A 16256-nucleotide genomic window follows, 5' to 3' on the forward strand; every position below is an offset into this window, starting at 1 on the left:
AAAAAAAAAAAAAAAAAAAAAAAAGGTATCTCCTCCACCATTTCTGACTCCACTCCACCACCTCATATATACCCTAAATTACAGCATCGAGACCTATTTTAGTGATTCACGTCAGAGTTACTCCTAGGCTGGCACTTCAGCCTAGGAGTAGGTCCTCAGTCCTTCCTAACTCATAACTCAACACCACCAGTCTTCCCCTCTGTGCTCTCCCTGCCTGATGTGGCAGTGGTAGCACAAAGGTTCTGAGTTTTCTTCATGAAATCACTAATTAGTTCAACAATTTTCAGAGTTTCCCAAAGCCTAGAAAGTTGAATGTGAACTGGGTCTCGATGACCTGGGCCACCCTGCCACCTACTCAAGCTGGAATACCAAGTACCAAGCTCATTCTACAGGTACATAACAACCCTTAAGATGCCACCCTGGTGGAACACGTGGTACATGCCAGTAATGCCAGCACACTGGGAGACTGAGGCAGGAGGACTCCAAGTTCTAGCCTAGCCTCAGCAACTCAGTGAGACTCTCTCACAATAAAAAACAAAGGCCCTGCATTCAGTACCCAGTATCACAAAACACAAAAACAAAACATCAGCATGTATTATACTCTGTCATCCCCTGAGCAAATCTCTTGCGATTTGCATTGACAGTGCAGAAGCTGCTTCTCCACCATCCCCCCAGCCAGCCCATATCATGCCCTGCTTTCTCCATTGCTTCTTCAACCAGTCTCTGTCAAGGATTAACATGTTCTTGCTGCTGACAGACTTGCCCCATCCCATTCATATTTACTGTCCTTCTTCACAATTCCTGACAGACAGCAACAATTTATCTCTTTGCAGCCGTCACCGTATTTAGTGCAGAAATGACTTCTAGAAGGAATTCACACACAAGTCAAGGACCACGCTTTCATGCTCACCTTCAGCCTCACCCCTTCTGCGTGGGTGTCTTTTTGCCTTTCAGAGCCTGCTAAGTCCACCAGGTTGAGTTGGGAGGTGCGGATATTCACGACCTCACTGCTTTTCTGCATGGACTCTACTATGATTGTGAAGACTGCGTGAGACCTGGAGGACTCCCGATTCATTGATGTTGATGCCACACGTCTGTTCCTCCACCCTCCAGACAACACCTAGGCAAAAGGAAAGCATGCTGCAAGAGGCTGCAACAGGTACCCTCCAGACAAACTTAAAACACAAATCATCATTTAACAAGAAAAATCCTGACATATAATGAATTATCTGCTTTCACAACATCTACACAAAATGTATCTGCATTCTGAAACGTGGGTGGGGAACAACTATGATCTTTCTGCTGTTATCCAGCTTGAGAGACATTGTATGACTGGAAGTTCCAAGTGGTACAGGTTAAGGCTACACTGCGAGTTCAAGGCCAGCCAGGTCTACACAGTGAAACCCTGTCTCAAACCGCCCCCTGCCAAACAAGTGGTACACGTTAGCCACCAAAAATCAGTGGGAAATCTGCAAAGAGTCGCAAGAAAGGGTTACTGGCAAAGAACACATGAGTTATTTTCTTTCCTTCTTGATATTATGGAATGAGAACAAATAGGAAGTTAGAAGGCACAGGATCTAGAATTGGTTTTGTCATTATCTATTTGTATTAATGCAAATCACGAGATCTTTCTGACTTCTTTTCTTTGTCTAGATAATCTTGAACCAAAAAAAAAAAAAATCTAAATTAACTTGAACCACAGTTTTATTAGGGTTTTTCTCCCCCTACAAAGTATGATCTCCCTTATCTACCTCCTAGGACAAGAAGGACACTTGAAGGTCCAGCTGCAGGCTCTAGAGTCAGGGGACCATGAGTTCAAACTCTCTCTGTTTACAAGGTGTGGTCTGCAGCCAGCTGAACCTAAGGCACAGGCTCCATACTGGTAAAATAAGAACATTGGTATCTACCTGACAGGGATTCAGTATGAGGTGGGGCCTGCGAATACACAGTTCTAACAAGCTTGCAGCTGATGCTAATCATCTGAGAACGACTCTGAGCAGCATCACAGCATGTGAAGGGTAAAGTGGGGAAATCACAATCTTTATCTCAAAGAGTAGACTGAAAATTCAATGAAATAACGTGTAGAAATTATAGTATAAAATAAAATAAAGTATAGAAGTCAGCACAGTTCTTGGCTATATACTCAATAAATACTAGCTGTTAGAAGAGTCTCTATTCACAGGATACAATATAAAATTTAAATTATTTGTCAGCGATGGAATCAAACCCAAGGCTTTACACATGGTAGCATTTCACCACTGACCTCTATCTCTAGCCCATAAAACTGAAATTATTTTTCTTTTATATTTCTTGCATAGTGTTTTATGCTTCCTTTTCACAATAGCAAATCAATCATGACATTCATACAGTTACAAAAATTTAAAAGTTCCTCAAACACAAGAAAAATTTCAAAATACTATTATCTAAAAAAGCACAATGTAAAAGTAGTATACTATGCTATTACTTTTGCAACATAAGGAAAAAACGAATACAAGCATGCTGGCATGGATGCTTATACAAAAACTGAATAAAAACAAAAACCAAAGATCAAAGCCCAAAATATTTGATATTAAGACATTAATTCTTCTACAAATGTTTGACAGATTCAACACAACCCCATTAAAAATCCCAGCAACCTTTACTGTAGAAATTGACAGGTTGGTTCTATCTAAGTGATAATAAAAAGAACTAAGAATATCTAAAATAATGCTTAAAAAGAACAAAGTTAGAGGAGTCACCATACTTTATCATAAGACTTACTACTAACAACAAGCTATATAAGCCAGATTTATATCAGTGAAAAGGGAACAAGATATAGAAAAAAAATCAACTGATTTTCACCAAAGGTACACAGGAAAGCCAATGAGAAAAAATCATTTTCCAACAAATCATATTGCATAGTAGATTAAAAACAAAGGGCAAGAAAAAAGAAAGCACTGAATAAAACAGACAAAAACCACACTGCACAGAAACCACTCAAGAGTATCGAAATCGTATCAATGTAAATAAACTAGATAGGACACTTTCAAGAGTGGTTTAGAAAAAGCACCAAAATATAGCTACATGGTTTACAAGGAATACTTAACACTAAGACATAGAAGTACTGATGGGAAAAAGGACTGAGGCCATAACTCAGTGTGAAGGACCTGGGTTCAATCCCTAATACCATAAAATATATAGGAAAACAAACAAAAACCTTTCTAACATTTTTGATTTTGTGAGACAGTTAGCAAAGTAGCTAAAGTACAAAAAAAAAAAAAAAGAGCACTCAAAATCAACTGCATTTCTATGCATATCAGGCAACATGCAATTTACTAAATATCAGAAGAGCAATAAAAAGTGTAAGGTATACTAGAAGAGTTAAGAAATACATGACTTTTATGGTAAAAATTATTAAAACTGTTATCACAAGACATTAAAAACCTAAATAAACAAAGAGACATGCCATGTTCACGTATAGAATGAGTACTGTTATAAAGATGTTAATCTTTCCAAACTGGTCTCTAACTATAATGCAACTGCAATCAAAATCCCACCATGGAGTACAGACTGGTGCAGCCACTGTGGAAATCAGTATGGAGATACCTCAAAGAACTAGGATTGGAAGTCCTATTTTACCCAGCTACCTCCCTATTGAGTATATTCCCAAAAGAATTAAAAGCATTGTACCACAGCGATATATGTATATATACCCATTTTACAGCAGCATGGTTTGTAATAGCTAAATCTTGGAAACAGCCCAACTGCCCATCAACTGGAGACTAGATAAAAAAAAGTGTGCTTTTAAAAAATAAAATGGAGTACTACTCAACCATAAAAAGTGAGAAATTTGAGACATTTATGGATGCACATTGATGTGATACTCTTAAGTGAAATAGATAGGACAGACATATAAATACCAAACAGTTTCTCTGGTGTGAGAAACTGAAAGTGTAAATAAGGATCAAAATGTGTAACAGGTAATGTGAAATAATCAGGAAGAAAAGGTCCAAATGGGAATTGGAAGTGGTAGGGGTAGGAGAAAAGAAAGAAGGGAATGAAATTAATATGAAAAAAGGAAAAAATGGAAACAGTCTTTGTAAATAGGGAAGGGTGGAGGGGTTGAAGGGAGGGCAGGGGAATGGGGAAAAAATAAGAACCAAGATATACTATATAAAGGTACAAATTTTCAAGGATGAATATCATTATTCTGTACCAAATGTATCAATAAAATAAAAAGCAAAAACAAAAACCCACCATGACTTTGTGATTATATGTGTAGACTTATTGTGGGAGTCTCAGTTTTAAGAGTCTGAATCAGGAGGCTTACTGAAGATAAAAGAACAAATTAATAATGGACGATTGCTGTGCATAGTGGCTCACACCTGAAATCCCAGCACTGGGGAAGCTGAAGCAGGAGGATCACCATGAGTTTGAGGCCAGCCTGGGCTGTACAGTAAGTTCAAAGCAAGCCTGAACTACACAGCGAAACACTTTCAAAAACTGAAAAAAATATCAAGGCCAGCCTGGACTACATAGCCAGACCTTGTCTCAAAAACAACCAGCAAAAAAGAAAGAAAGAAAGAAAAAGAAAAATGTTTTAAAAACTTAAAAATTATTTTGATTATTATATAGCAGTAAAAAGTGAAATATATCATCTTTATAATGTAATATACATTTCAGAATTAACTTAAACTAGTTCAGTTAAAAAAAAAAGAGTCAAGCTGGGCATGGTGGCGCACGCTTGTAATCCCAGCACTCAGGGAGGCTGAGGCAGGAGGCTTGTTGTGAGTTCCAGACCAGCCTGGGCTACATAGCGAGTTCCAGGTCAGTCTCAACTACATAGTGAGACTCTGTCTCAAAAAAACAAAAAACCAACAAAAGAAGGCTAAGCCCTAACCACATATTTCTAAAAATTCCAAAAAGAAGGAACACGAAATAGCAACACACATACATGCACGTGATTTAAAAGATGAAAATGATGCCATTGAGCACTGTGTTTATTTGGGGGGAGGCGCCTGGTATGTGAGGCAGGAAGGAATACACAGGAAAACAGGAGACCGCTGGTGCCATGTGGACCTTCAGTTGTCTAAGGGGCTCCCAGTGTTCACTTGGGCATCATGCTTACTAACTTACATGCGTGTGGAAGTATTCCATTCACACTAAGTACATTCTAAGAGGGCTGCGGATTTAGCTCAGTGGCACTGTGCCTGCCTCCCAAGCACAGGGTCCTGAGTTCAATCCTTGGTACCAGAAGAAAAAAAAAAACAAAACCCAACTTATTTAAAGTCAGTTGGCCAGATCAGATTCCACAAAGTAAGAATATTTTCATAAATTCCTGTCAATGGGTTTATCTGTCCTGAGCCCAGAGCTCAGAGCTGACTTTAGATTCCTCATGATAAGCCAGCAAAAGAAGAAATAAGAAAAGCTTGCTGGCAAAAGGGCTGCACCCCAGGAGCATCGCAACAGGCAGCTCTCAGGAGAGACAAGGAAAGGGACATGAACACTAACAAAGTGTCATCGCCTGGCCATTTCCCAAACAGGTGAACAGCGTCAAAACAAGAAAAATATTGACATTCTTTACTTTTCATGAACATTGTATAACAGGCCTTCGTGAATGTTTTTGGGTGGGGAACAATGCTGCAGATTAAACTCAAGGCCCGGTGATGTCTACATTTCCAACCCCCTTTAAAAGAACTTTTTTAAAAATTTGAGACAGGCTCTCACTAAGTTGCCCAGGCTGTTCTTGCACTTGGGATGCTCCTGCCTCAGCCTCCCAAGTGGCTAGGACTATAGGTGTGCACCACTGCACCAAATTCAATTCTTATTCTTTCTGAGGTTGAGATGCTCTGACAGCACGCTTACTATCTGAACATCCGGCAAGCGCTCAAGGCAGGTACCTGATAGGCCTCGGCGGCCGAGGTGACCACCTGCTCCACTGCACCGACAACAAAGACCCCCTTCTTGATGTGCTCCCGTAAGTACAGCCCCGCCGACGCAGAGTCCAGCAGGTCATGGATCTGTTCGTTGTAGATCTCGATGAAGGAGCACTTGCAGAGGAAGCTTTTTCCCGCACCAGCCTGGGAAGAGGAGCCTCATTAGGTGCATCATTGCCATATGCTCGGCCCTGGTTTTCCCAACCACCAATCCTGCAGTTGCTTTGGTGTGTAAGTTTCCTACACGACTGAAGTCTAAATAACTTGAAAGAAAGCAGCATCATGCTGGCCCCAGGGGCCCTGGAGGTTTGCACAGGTGCCTCAGAACCAGCTCACAAACACAGGCACTAAGCAGTCAGGTGGGCGACTCCGCCGTCTGTGTCTAGTATAGGACAGACGGTGGCGAACCTATGGCACGGACAGTCGGCTGTTACTGCAAGCTGTAAAAGGTTCGCCGTTACTGAGATAGACTATGGAAACAAGTATTATGTCCTTTAATAGCTGAAGGTAATCCATGTAAGAGATTGTCTACAGAATTTTTAACCATAGAATTACACGGTGCCAAACTTATTTATCTCACTGCCATGCAGTCTGTCTAACTGCAATGTTAGAACAGTTTCTACAAAGTGGTGAAGCAATTTTTGGTATCGGTTCCCTTGGTACACAATAATGGAACACACACACACAGAGGGTTCATAAGCCTGGAATTCACCAAGCTAAGAAGAAACACATCTTGAGAATGGTCCAACTGAGGCCGGTGAGAGGAAGGACCACAATGCAGCCAATGCGCCACATCTCTACTGGGTGTCATCAGGGATGGGGACAGCTGCACTCATCAGTAAGCATGGGCTTAGGCAGATCACAGGGCTTCGTGTATCTGTTTTCCTTGGTTGAGAATTTCTTTACACTTTCTCTTACAAAAAAAAAACTGAGAGCCTAAGAAACAGTATTTTCTTCTTTGTAAGCTAGCAATCAGGATAGAGGAAGACTTTACATACCAAAAACTCAATTAAACTGAAAGCAGAACTCACACTAGCTGGTCCATACAGCAGGGTGCTGCCCACGCCTCCCCTTGTTATTGAGCTAACCCTCTAAACTAGACATTGCAGTGTACTCTACTTTTCCAGTCTTACCTTCTCTTTTTCACGATCAATTAGGGCAAACAAATATTCAAAGCTTCGTGGGATTACTCCTCTCAAGTTATGAGAAAAATTATCAGATTCAGATGGTCCTAAAAAAAATAAATAAAACACCTGGTGATTTTTTTTTTTTTTTCCTGGTACTGGGGATCCAACTCAGAACCTTGTGCTTACGAGGCAGGCAGCAGCACCGAGCTGAATCCCCAGCCCTAGCCTGTTGATTCTTATGCTACCCCAAGTCCTCCAAAATGTCAACCTTGACGGGCAATTTAGAAATTACACAGAAACAGACGACACACACTGTATGCTCCTGACAGGCTGTACTGATGTCTGCGGGGACTGACGGAGCGTTCTCAGCAGCCACCAACAATTTGAGACAGTAGCTGCCATTTAATAAACTGACCAACAGTCCGCTTAGGAACTAAGCTTGCCATCTTCCCAACTGCTAGGTGCAGAAACAGGCAGAAATATCGACCTGACTGCATGCGACATCTGCTTTCATGGATGGACCTATGCTCCAGGCCACAGCCACACATACTCAAGGGTAAGGGAGGATAATGGTGATCATCACCAGGCTGGGCTAACGGCGGCGCACTCTGGGAGGCTGAACTAGGACAATTATAAATTCAAGCCCAGCCTGGGCAACTTAGTGAGACTGTTAAAGCAACAACAATAATAATAAACACAATTTTAAAAGAGCTGGAGACATACAAAGGCCCTGGGTTTAGTGCCCAGTGCTGTCCCCCTAAAAACACAAGCCTGCTTGCTATCCAGGAGCTCACTCTCTGGCAGAATTCTGAGCACATCCGTAGTTTTATAAGGTCAATATCTCATACAGAAGTTATAATGATATCATCGGGAAGAATACAATAAGCCAGAAAAGGTTAATTTTCATTCGCTTACCCATCATGGTAAATGTCTTCCCCGAGCCAGTCTGCCCACTGTAAGAAAGAATATCTTATATATTATTTTTACACATAAAATTTAGAAGACTACCCTTCTAATTTTAATACTTGTACAAATACTCCCCACAGAAACTCATTCTATTTTTAAATTATTTTATGTAAAAAGTGAATGGTCTAGTTTCTTCCCCGTCAATCCCAGTCCATAGAACTGTCTAGTAAATGCTTCTAGATTACATAAACATAGCCATCACAAAAATTGGGATAAGGTCCGTCATACTTCTCTGTAAGCTGCTTTTCTCTTCATTTTATTTCAATTTGTTTCTAAGCCAGCAACCAGATTTGAGTCGATTATAGAAGAACCAGGACACATAGGCCCAAACAAAAACAAAAACAAAAATATAAACTGTGCTCAAAATGAATTCTAAACTTCACTGCATTCTATTAAAAACTTCTGGCTGGGCATGGTGGCTCATGCCTGTAATCCCAGCACTTGGGAGGCTGAGGCAGGAGGATCGCTGTGAGCTCGACACCAGCCTGGGCTAGTGAGTTCAAGGTCAGTCTCAACTACATAGTGAGACCCTGTTGCAAAAAAACCAACAAAAAAAAAACCTCTGGTTTTACACAGAATTAGAAAGCCTATTGCTAAAAGAAAAACAAACAAACAAACCCAAGACGATCAGGATGCCTTCTGGAGTCCCAACATAGAGCCCAGAGCAATGCTTCCAGGCTGCTGGCACGAGGACAGCAGGAGCATCACCCACACCCAGGACACACCGGCTAGATGAATGCGACCACTAGGCTACTCTGGAATACACTTTGGCAGTTTCTCATGAAGTGAACCACACACTCACCATATGACCCAGCAACTGCCTTCCTAGGTATTTACCCAAGTGATTTGCAAACTTATATCCACACAAAACCCAATATTCAAATGTTTGTGGTAGCTTTATACTATTAAAAACAAGAAACAAGCCTGGCATGGTGGCACAAACTGGGAGAGGTGGTTCACGCCTATAATCCCAGCAATGCTGGAAGCTGAGGCAGGAGGTTTGCAAATCTGAGGCCAGACTGGGCAACTTAAGAGGACATTGTCACAAAATAAAAAATAAAATGGGCCAAGGTTGTGAGCAGCCCTGAGTTTAGTCCCAATTAATACAAGAAAAAAAAAAAATGAGGGAACACAGAAATCAGCCTCAAAGGAGTTCCCATTGGCCAAAGCTGGAACAATGTGAGGAAGAAAAATGCAGACTGGATTATAACCCAAGATACAGCAGCAATCCACATGAGACCACAGCACGGAGGAAACAGACACACTGTGCTCACAGCAGGCTTCGTGGAGCGGATATTTTCTCCACATGGTGGAGCTACCCACATGTGAGGACCTGACCACACACGTCCCTAACAGCTGAGACTTTCTCCAGCTTAGGTGGGGGTGTGACAGCCACAGAAGCAGGGCTGTAAGCCAAGCCATGTGGGTGGCCTCTGGGAGCTGAAAGAAGCAAGGATGCAGATTTTCCTGTACTCCTTCCAGAAAGGAGGATGGCCCTGCCACCTCCAGGTTAGTCCCATGAAACCAGCATGGAACTTGACTTGCAGAACCGTAAGAAAATGATGCTATTTAACCCACTAAGTTTGTTGCAATTGTTAAAACAGCAGTAGGAAATCTGAACCGACAATGACCACTACATCCTTCTATACAAACAGTCAGTAACATACTAGGCAAAGATGGTGCCATTATAGCCACTCATGCACGACTCCACGATGCTCTTCGCCACCGTCGAGAACACAGACTCCTACAAAGGTAAGTGACAAACAGTTAACATTTCAGAAATAGGACACACTTTTCCTAAACTACATTCTACAACAAAACAATAAAAACAGAAAGCTTAGATCTTTTCAACACCTGTGCCAACATGAAGGTTACATCCACTGTACAAAATGACTTAGCCATCCTAAGAGGAACAAACCCTAAAAGGACCTGGTCCCATTAATCACTTACACAATTATAGACATAACATGGACAGCATTAGAAACCTGACCACACACCAGGAGCTGAGAAAGCTAAATTAACGAGCACCTGATTGTCTTTAACTTCATCTATTTCTATGAAGAGGACAGAGCCTTGCTATATAGCCCAGGCTGGCCTCAAACTTGTGATCCTCCTGGCTCACCCTTCAGGATGTTAGGGTTATAGACATATGCTGCCATGCCAGGCTTTTTTTTTTAATAATTTAGAGAAAGGGGCTTGCTCTGCAGTTGTAGCTGGTCTGGAACTCAAGATTCTCCTGCCTCAGCCTCTGAAGTACTGGGATTACAGGTGTGAGTCACTACACCTACCTTTGTACTTTTTTTTTCTGGAGATTGAATCTAGGGCCTTCATATTGAGCTATGTCCTCAGACCTTTGCATGCTTTTTATTTTGAGATAGGGTCGTCCTAAGTTCCCAAAGCAGAACTTGAAATTCTGCTGTTTTAGCCTCCATAAGTGCTGGGATTACAGGCATGTGCCACCATGACCAGCTTGTTCTTTTTTTTTTTTTTCTGGCAGGCACGAGCACCACTGAGCTAAATCCCTGGCCCTTGAACTATTTTTTTAAGGTATCAATATTATTTAGTTTATAAATTTGTTTCGATTTTTTAAAATAAAAATATTCCTTTTAAAAAAAGTGCACATCTAAACTTCATACAGAATTAGCATATTGGATGTAATTATACTGGTACTGGTGTAAAATACACAGCCCTATATTTTCTTCAGTTTTTCTCTCATAGGTTATATAAAGTAATATGAATTTCATTTTCATTTTTTATTTATTTTGGGGGGGGCTGAGTTAGGGTCTCACTATGCAGTTGAGACTGAACTGGAACTCACTATGTAGCCCAGGTTGGTCTCGAACTCATAGCAATCCTACTGCCTCAGCCTCCTGAGTGCTGAGATTACAGGCATGCGCCACCATGCCCGGCTCATTTTCAATTTTTATATATAAGTAGATGCACTCTTATTAACCATGCAAGAACTCTTCAGCCCACAGGCAGCCACTGAACACCTGAAACACTACTACTGTGCCATGAGGTGCTGCGAGGGGAAATGTGAGATTTTGAGGACTGAGCCAGAAAAAAATGCAAAGTCTCTCATTAGTAATTTACACTGATTTCATATTAAAACCCTACCTTGCGTGGGACATGGAGGCATAAGCCTGGAATTCCAGAGCATGAGAAGGCTGAGGCAGGAGGACAAGTTTGAGTCTTCTGTGGTCAACTTATTAAGACCCTGTCTCAAAATAAAAATTTTAAAGTGCGAGGGATGTAGCTCAGTGTTAGGGAGTCCCTGGATTTGACTGCCAGTATTGCCAAGAGGGAAAAAAAAGGATTTGGACCTTTTGAGATAAGTTATAGTATTAAGATTACCTGTATCTGTGTGTACCAGAAAATTTTAAATTATCCATGGGGCTCAGCTTACATTTCTAGACAAAAAGAATGAAGATGTAAAGATGTGAAGGCCCCCACCAAAAATATTACTATATACAAGGAGATAATCAAGAGCCATGATGTCTGTGGTGCCATCACTAGCCTGTGAGCTACTGAAGTTGGTTGGGTGTGCTTTATTTCCTTTCTGTGAGGCAGCAGAGGTCGAACCCAGGGTCTTGCACATGCTACACAGATTCTCTACTGCTGAGACACAGGCCCAGAGCCCCAGCCCCAGCCAGGAACTGAGTGTATAACTTCCGGGGAACTGGGGATATAGCTTCACACTGAGTTACTTCCCAGCCCTTTCTTTATTCTGAGACAGGGTCTCATTAAGTTGCTCAAGTTGGGCTCCAAATTTCAGTCCTCCTGCCTCAGCCTCCCAGAGCACTGGGATTACTAATGTGCACCATCAATTTCACTTCATTATTTCATTTTAAGACCAGATCTCATTAAGTTGCCCAGGCTAGCCTGAACTTGTGATATTCCTGCCTCAGCCTCCTGAGCAGCTGGGATTACAAGTATGTGTCATCAGACCCAGCTTAAATTTGATTAAAATTAAATAAAATTTAGTTCATCAAATACACTAGCCAATTTTCAAGTGCTTAATAGCCACATGTGGCTAATGTCTTTAAGGGTCTCATTAAGTAGTTCAGGCTGGCCGTGTACTCATTATGTAACCTAGATTGGTCTTGGACCTGGGGGCGACCCTCCTGCCTCAGCCTCCCAAGTGCTAGGACTACAGAAGTGCACCACCATACCTGGTTCTTAACTTACACTTAAATATTCATGATGGGCTAGAGGTACTGTAATGGGCAGCTCAGATAAAAAACCCTTTCATCACTGCAGAGAAGTCCTATTGGATAGAGCTAACAAGATCTTAAATTAATTTAAACTGAAAAAAGTTACCAACATCATAATAATTCTAATTATTAAATTAGGCAGTCAGCTGTAGTTAACTATTCAAGTGGCTCTGAAAAGTTTATCTCCATTAACTTCCATTGCTGAGAAGAAAAGGAAAGTAAAGCTAGTACGAAATCTGATTAGTAAAGAAGAGCCAGTCACAATGGCACACACCTGTAATCCTAGCTACTCAGGAAGCTGAGGCAGGAGGCTCAAGAGTACAAGATCAGCCTGTTCAACTAACTTAGCCAGACTCTGTCACAAAATTTAAAAAAGGTTAGGGATGTAGCTTAGAGGTAGAGTGCTCCTGTACTGGGAATAAACAGAAAAAAGAGAAAAAAATAAAATAAAATTAGATGTGAGGTATTTATGGCAAGTTTGAGCTTCCTGACCTGAAGTCTGCCAAACAAATGACCAAAGATGAAACCCATACAAATAACAAAGCCTTGTACATTCCATGGGAGAAGCTTCTAGTTCTCTCTACCTGAGTGGTGTTCATGTCAGCAATGTAATCAAACGTGAAGGTCTTGGGCTCGGGGTTGGAATGCAGCCGGAGGGTTGTGGAGGAGAGCACAGAGAGACACAGGTTTTGCTCTCCATCCACTGATCTTGAGCCTTCTGCAGGTGGGCGGATTCGTATGAAAACTCTGATGGCATCACCTTCATTACTTAAGCAAAAAAAAAACAAAACAAACTAGTAAGGAAATTTTTGGAGAAAACTATCAAAGAATTGGTCTCAAATTGTTTCTAATATGTCTATCATGAGCTTCCCTGAAAAAGCCTGCTCCATTTAGCTTTACCACTTTTAAGAGTCTCATGCAACTCATGCCCTTTATTAATTTACTCTGTGATAGGCACCTTCACCACCTTTTACTAGAAGTAAACTTAAAGGGAAGTTCATTTCAAGGAGACGTAAACACTGCTTGTCTCTCATTTCCTTCTTACTAGCAACGATTGGATAAGTAATTCCTAGGGAAAATTATGCAACTAACTCCACATTTTAGCCTGGAAATAGAGAGGTCCTCTACGCTGGACTCTTTCCCCCTTGACCCCTCCAGTGGCTCTGCTAGCCCTCGGGACACAGCGCCCTCCTTGTGGTGATTCTGCTTATCTTCTGCTCTGCCCACACCTTGCTGCTTCCGTCCTCAACCCCCCTTCCCCATGAAGGAAGTGCCAGTCTCTACTGACCCCTCCACGGGCATTTCCCATGTTGCCATTTGGTTGATGACCAAACTAACACTTGAAACAAGTTCTCTTACTACGCTACGTAGGTCTTCTGGAAATACTGCATAGCTAATTCGGGGTGCTCATGACAAGATTTCTTTCTTACCTTGGTTGGTTAGACTGAGAAGTTATCACATTGCGTAACTCAGCTGGAAAAAAAGGTGAGAACTCATGAGAGGCGGCTACAATTACATTATGGAAATTGCACTTTGTCTAACGCTCCTTGGTCTCCTCACAACCCTTGCAGGACTGTGGGGTGCCCCTCGCCCAGGCCTGGACCCTCTTCTCCTTTCTATCCCAGTCCTGCCATTCAGTCCTGCGGTTGTAGGTAAACAATGATGATCCCCAAATCTGTGCCTGCACCCCGGGCTACTGCCATCTAATGCTTATCTCTCTCTCCCATTGGACACCCCATGGGCAACATCTCAAGGTCAACACTTCCACAACCGAGCTTCTGACTCCCCTCGCCACCCCCATGTGCTGATTCACAGTGTAGACTCCCACCACTGCTGGTGGGAGTGTAGGCTGGTGCAGCCACTGGGAAATCAGTGTGGAGATTTCGCAAAAACTAAAACAAGGGGTTCCATTTGACACAGCTATTCCCCTATCTTCCTGAAAGAATTAAAAGCATCACACTATAGTGATATATGCACACCCGTGTTTATAAGGGAAAGTTTTGTAATAGTTCAATCTTGGAAACAGCCCAAATGCCCACCAACTGATAAATGGTTAAAGAAAATGTGGCTTTTTTATTCAATGCAATATTACTCTGCCATAAAGAAGATAAGCTGCAGACATTTATAGCTAAATGGATGGTCCGTGAGACCATACTCTTCAGTGAAATAAATGGGACACACATGTTTAAATGCCACACTGTTTCTCTGGTGTGAGAAACCAAAAGTGGAAATAAAGACTAAAATGCATAATAGATACTGGGAAACGGGAAGAAAGTGCTCAAAGGGGAAGAAGAACTACGGGGGGGAGGAAGAAAGGAAGGAAGGGACAACAAATAAAGTGAGAATAGAAAAGCTTTTGTACACAGGGAGCGGAGAGGCTTGAGGGGGTAATGAAATAAAATTTAAATTAAATTTATTTTAAAAACAGGAAGTGGCAGATGTAAAGCCAACTGTATTAGTCCAACTGAGGCAGGTTCTGGGCTGGGCTGGCTCAAGACCAAGAGTGTCCTGCTCTCACCATATTTCCTTAACAGCCTGTCATGCATCTGAGAACTATGATCCCATCTCACCACTGTGTCCCTTACATCCTGACGAGAGCCCCAAAGATATGTGCCTGCCCTTATCACGCTCAGAGTAACCTAGGGTGACCCCACAGCCATTATAGTATAACTAGCACTGCAGTTCTGTCAAAAGCAAAGGTGACAGCAAAAAATCTTGAAGCCTCCCCACTGCTCTCCTCTGGGGGAAAAAACAGGACGAAGCAAATGGGTCTCCTTGAAGTGAAAACAGACTGTGAGAATATATAGTGCCCCCCCCATCTGGGAGCTGTCAACTGCAGTCCAAAAATGTTCAATGGAAATGTACTCATTATGTACTGCCAACATGTACCAATAAACATAAAATATTTTTAAACATTAAATGGAAAACCCAGAAGAAAATTCATACGCTTTTAAATTGCATGCCGAGTAGCATGATGAAATCTCATTCACCAAACAGACCTAATATTTCCCCCAAAGACCTCAATTCAGCCTGCCAAGTGGGTTCTTGACTCATCACAGTAAAAGAATTTCGGGATACAACAGCGAAAGACCAAAAAAAAAAAAGTTTATTAGGCAAAATTAAAGAAACACCTGCTCAGAGAACTCAGCGTGTGGGGTCCTCGAGACAGTGGCGCCCTATGGTCTGGGGCTGGAGGTGCAGAGTGATCTAATCCCTCTCAGAACTCTTCCTCCACAACACACAGCCTATCCTTTTTGGTAATGTGCCTTTTACTGTAGTCATTTATATATATATTTTTTTTTTCCTTTCTTTTTCTTTTTTAAATACTGGGACGAACTGCGGACCTTGCCTCTGCTAGGCAGGCGGCAGCACCACTGAACTAAATCCCTGGCCCTCGTTTTTATTCTCAATTTAAACATTCACTATGTTTCCCTTCGACCTGTTATTTCTCCTATCTCAACAGGGCCCTGCTTCCTCCAGTCCAAGGCACATCCACACGTCTATAACGCCGCCCTACCAGCAGTCTGTAGCCTCTCAGTTATCAGAGCAACCAGCGGACCCTCGGGGCCTGTCACGCTGTCATTCATCTCACCTGAGACAGTTCATCACCGCACAAGAGGGAGGGCGAGTGAACACAGTAAGACGTCTCGAGAGAGACCACATGCACCTAACCATGATTACAGGCTCAAGTCTGTCTACCATCATTGCTCCATTTCATTAGAGTGCCTGGTTCACAAACTAAGCACACAAACAGCGGTACGGACGTACAGGACAAAGCAGAGTACACACTGCGTTCAGCACCAGGGCGCTATCAGGCTTCAGGATGCACTGGGGCCCGCGTCGGGAGACCCCTAAAAACACACCGCAATCTCTGGTTGCAAAGGAGCGCTTGGATCTAAATGTTTCTCTTCCGGAAAGGCAGGGACCTGTAGACCCGAGGAAGGGGCGAGGCCAGCCAGGGAGGAAGCCGCGGTGGATCCGGGGCGAGGCCCGCGAGGACGCGGAGCAAGACGGTGAGGACGCGGGCCTCCCCT

At 42.4% G+C, this 16256-nt stretch overlaps 1 protein-coding gene across 2 annotated transcripts in view; it reads right to left on the minus strand.

Moving 5' to 3' along the window:
- The window catches only part of Kif15 (kinesin family member 15), a 50571-nt gene that overhangs the window by 34063 nt on the left and 252 nt on the right, over positions 1-16256 (minus strand). For both annotated transcript variants that reach the window (XR_780308.2, XM_010624416.3), the window contains exons 2-8: positions 13653-13695; positions 12807-12990; positions 9676-9752; positions 7958-7995; positions 7049-7146; positions 5880-6059; positions 911-1120 (exon numbers count right to left, since the gene is read on the minus strand). Coding sequence is in view for 1 of the 2 variants with exons in the window: in XM_010624416.3 (XP_010622718.1) it covers positions 911-1120; positions 5880-6059; positions 7049-7146; positions 7958-7995; positions 9676-9752; positions 12807-12990; positions 13653-13695 (830 nt within the window). In the remaining variant the exon portion in view is untranslated. The remainder of the gene's footprint in view (positions 1-910; positions 1121-5879; positions 6060-7048; positions 7147-7957; positions 7996-9675; positions 9753-12806; positions 12991-13652; positions 13696-16256) is intronic.

This window comes from Fukomys damarensis, unplaced genomic scaffold, assembly GCF_012274545.1.
Source record: "Fukomys damarensis isolate Sample0158 unplaced genomic scaffold, DMR_v1.0_HiC HiC_scaffold_12, whole genome shotgun sequence".
Taxonomy (NCBI): domain Eukaryota; kingdom Metazoa; phylum Chordata; class Mammalia; order Rodentia; family Bathyergidae; genus Fukomys; species Fukomys damarensis.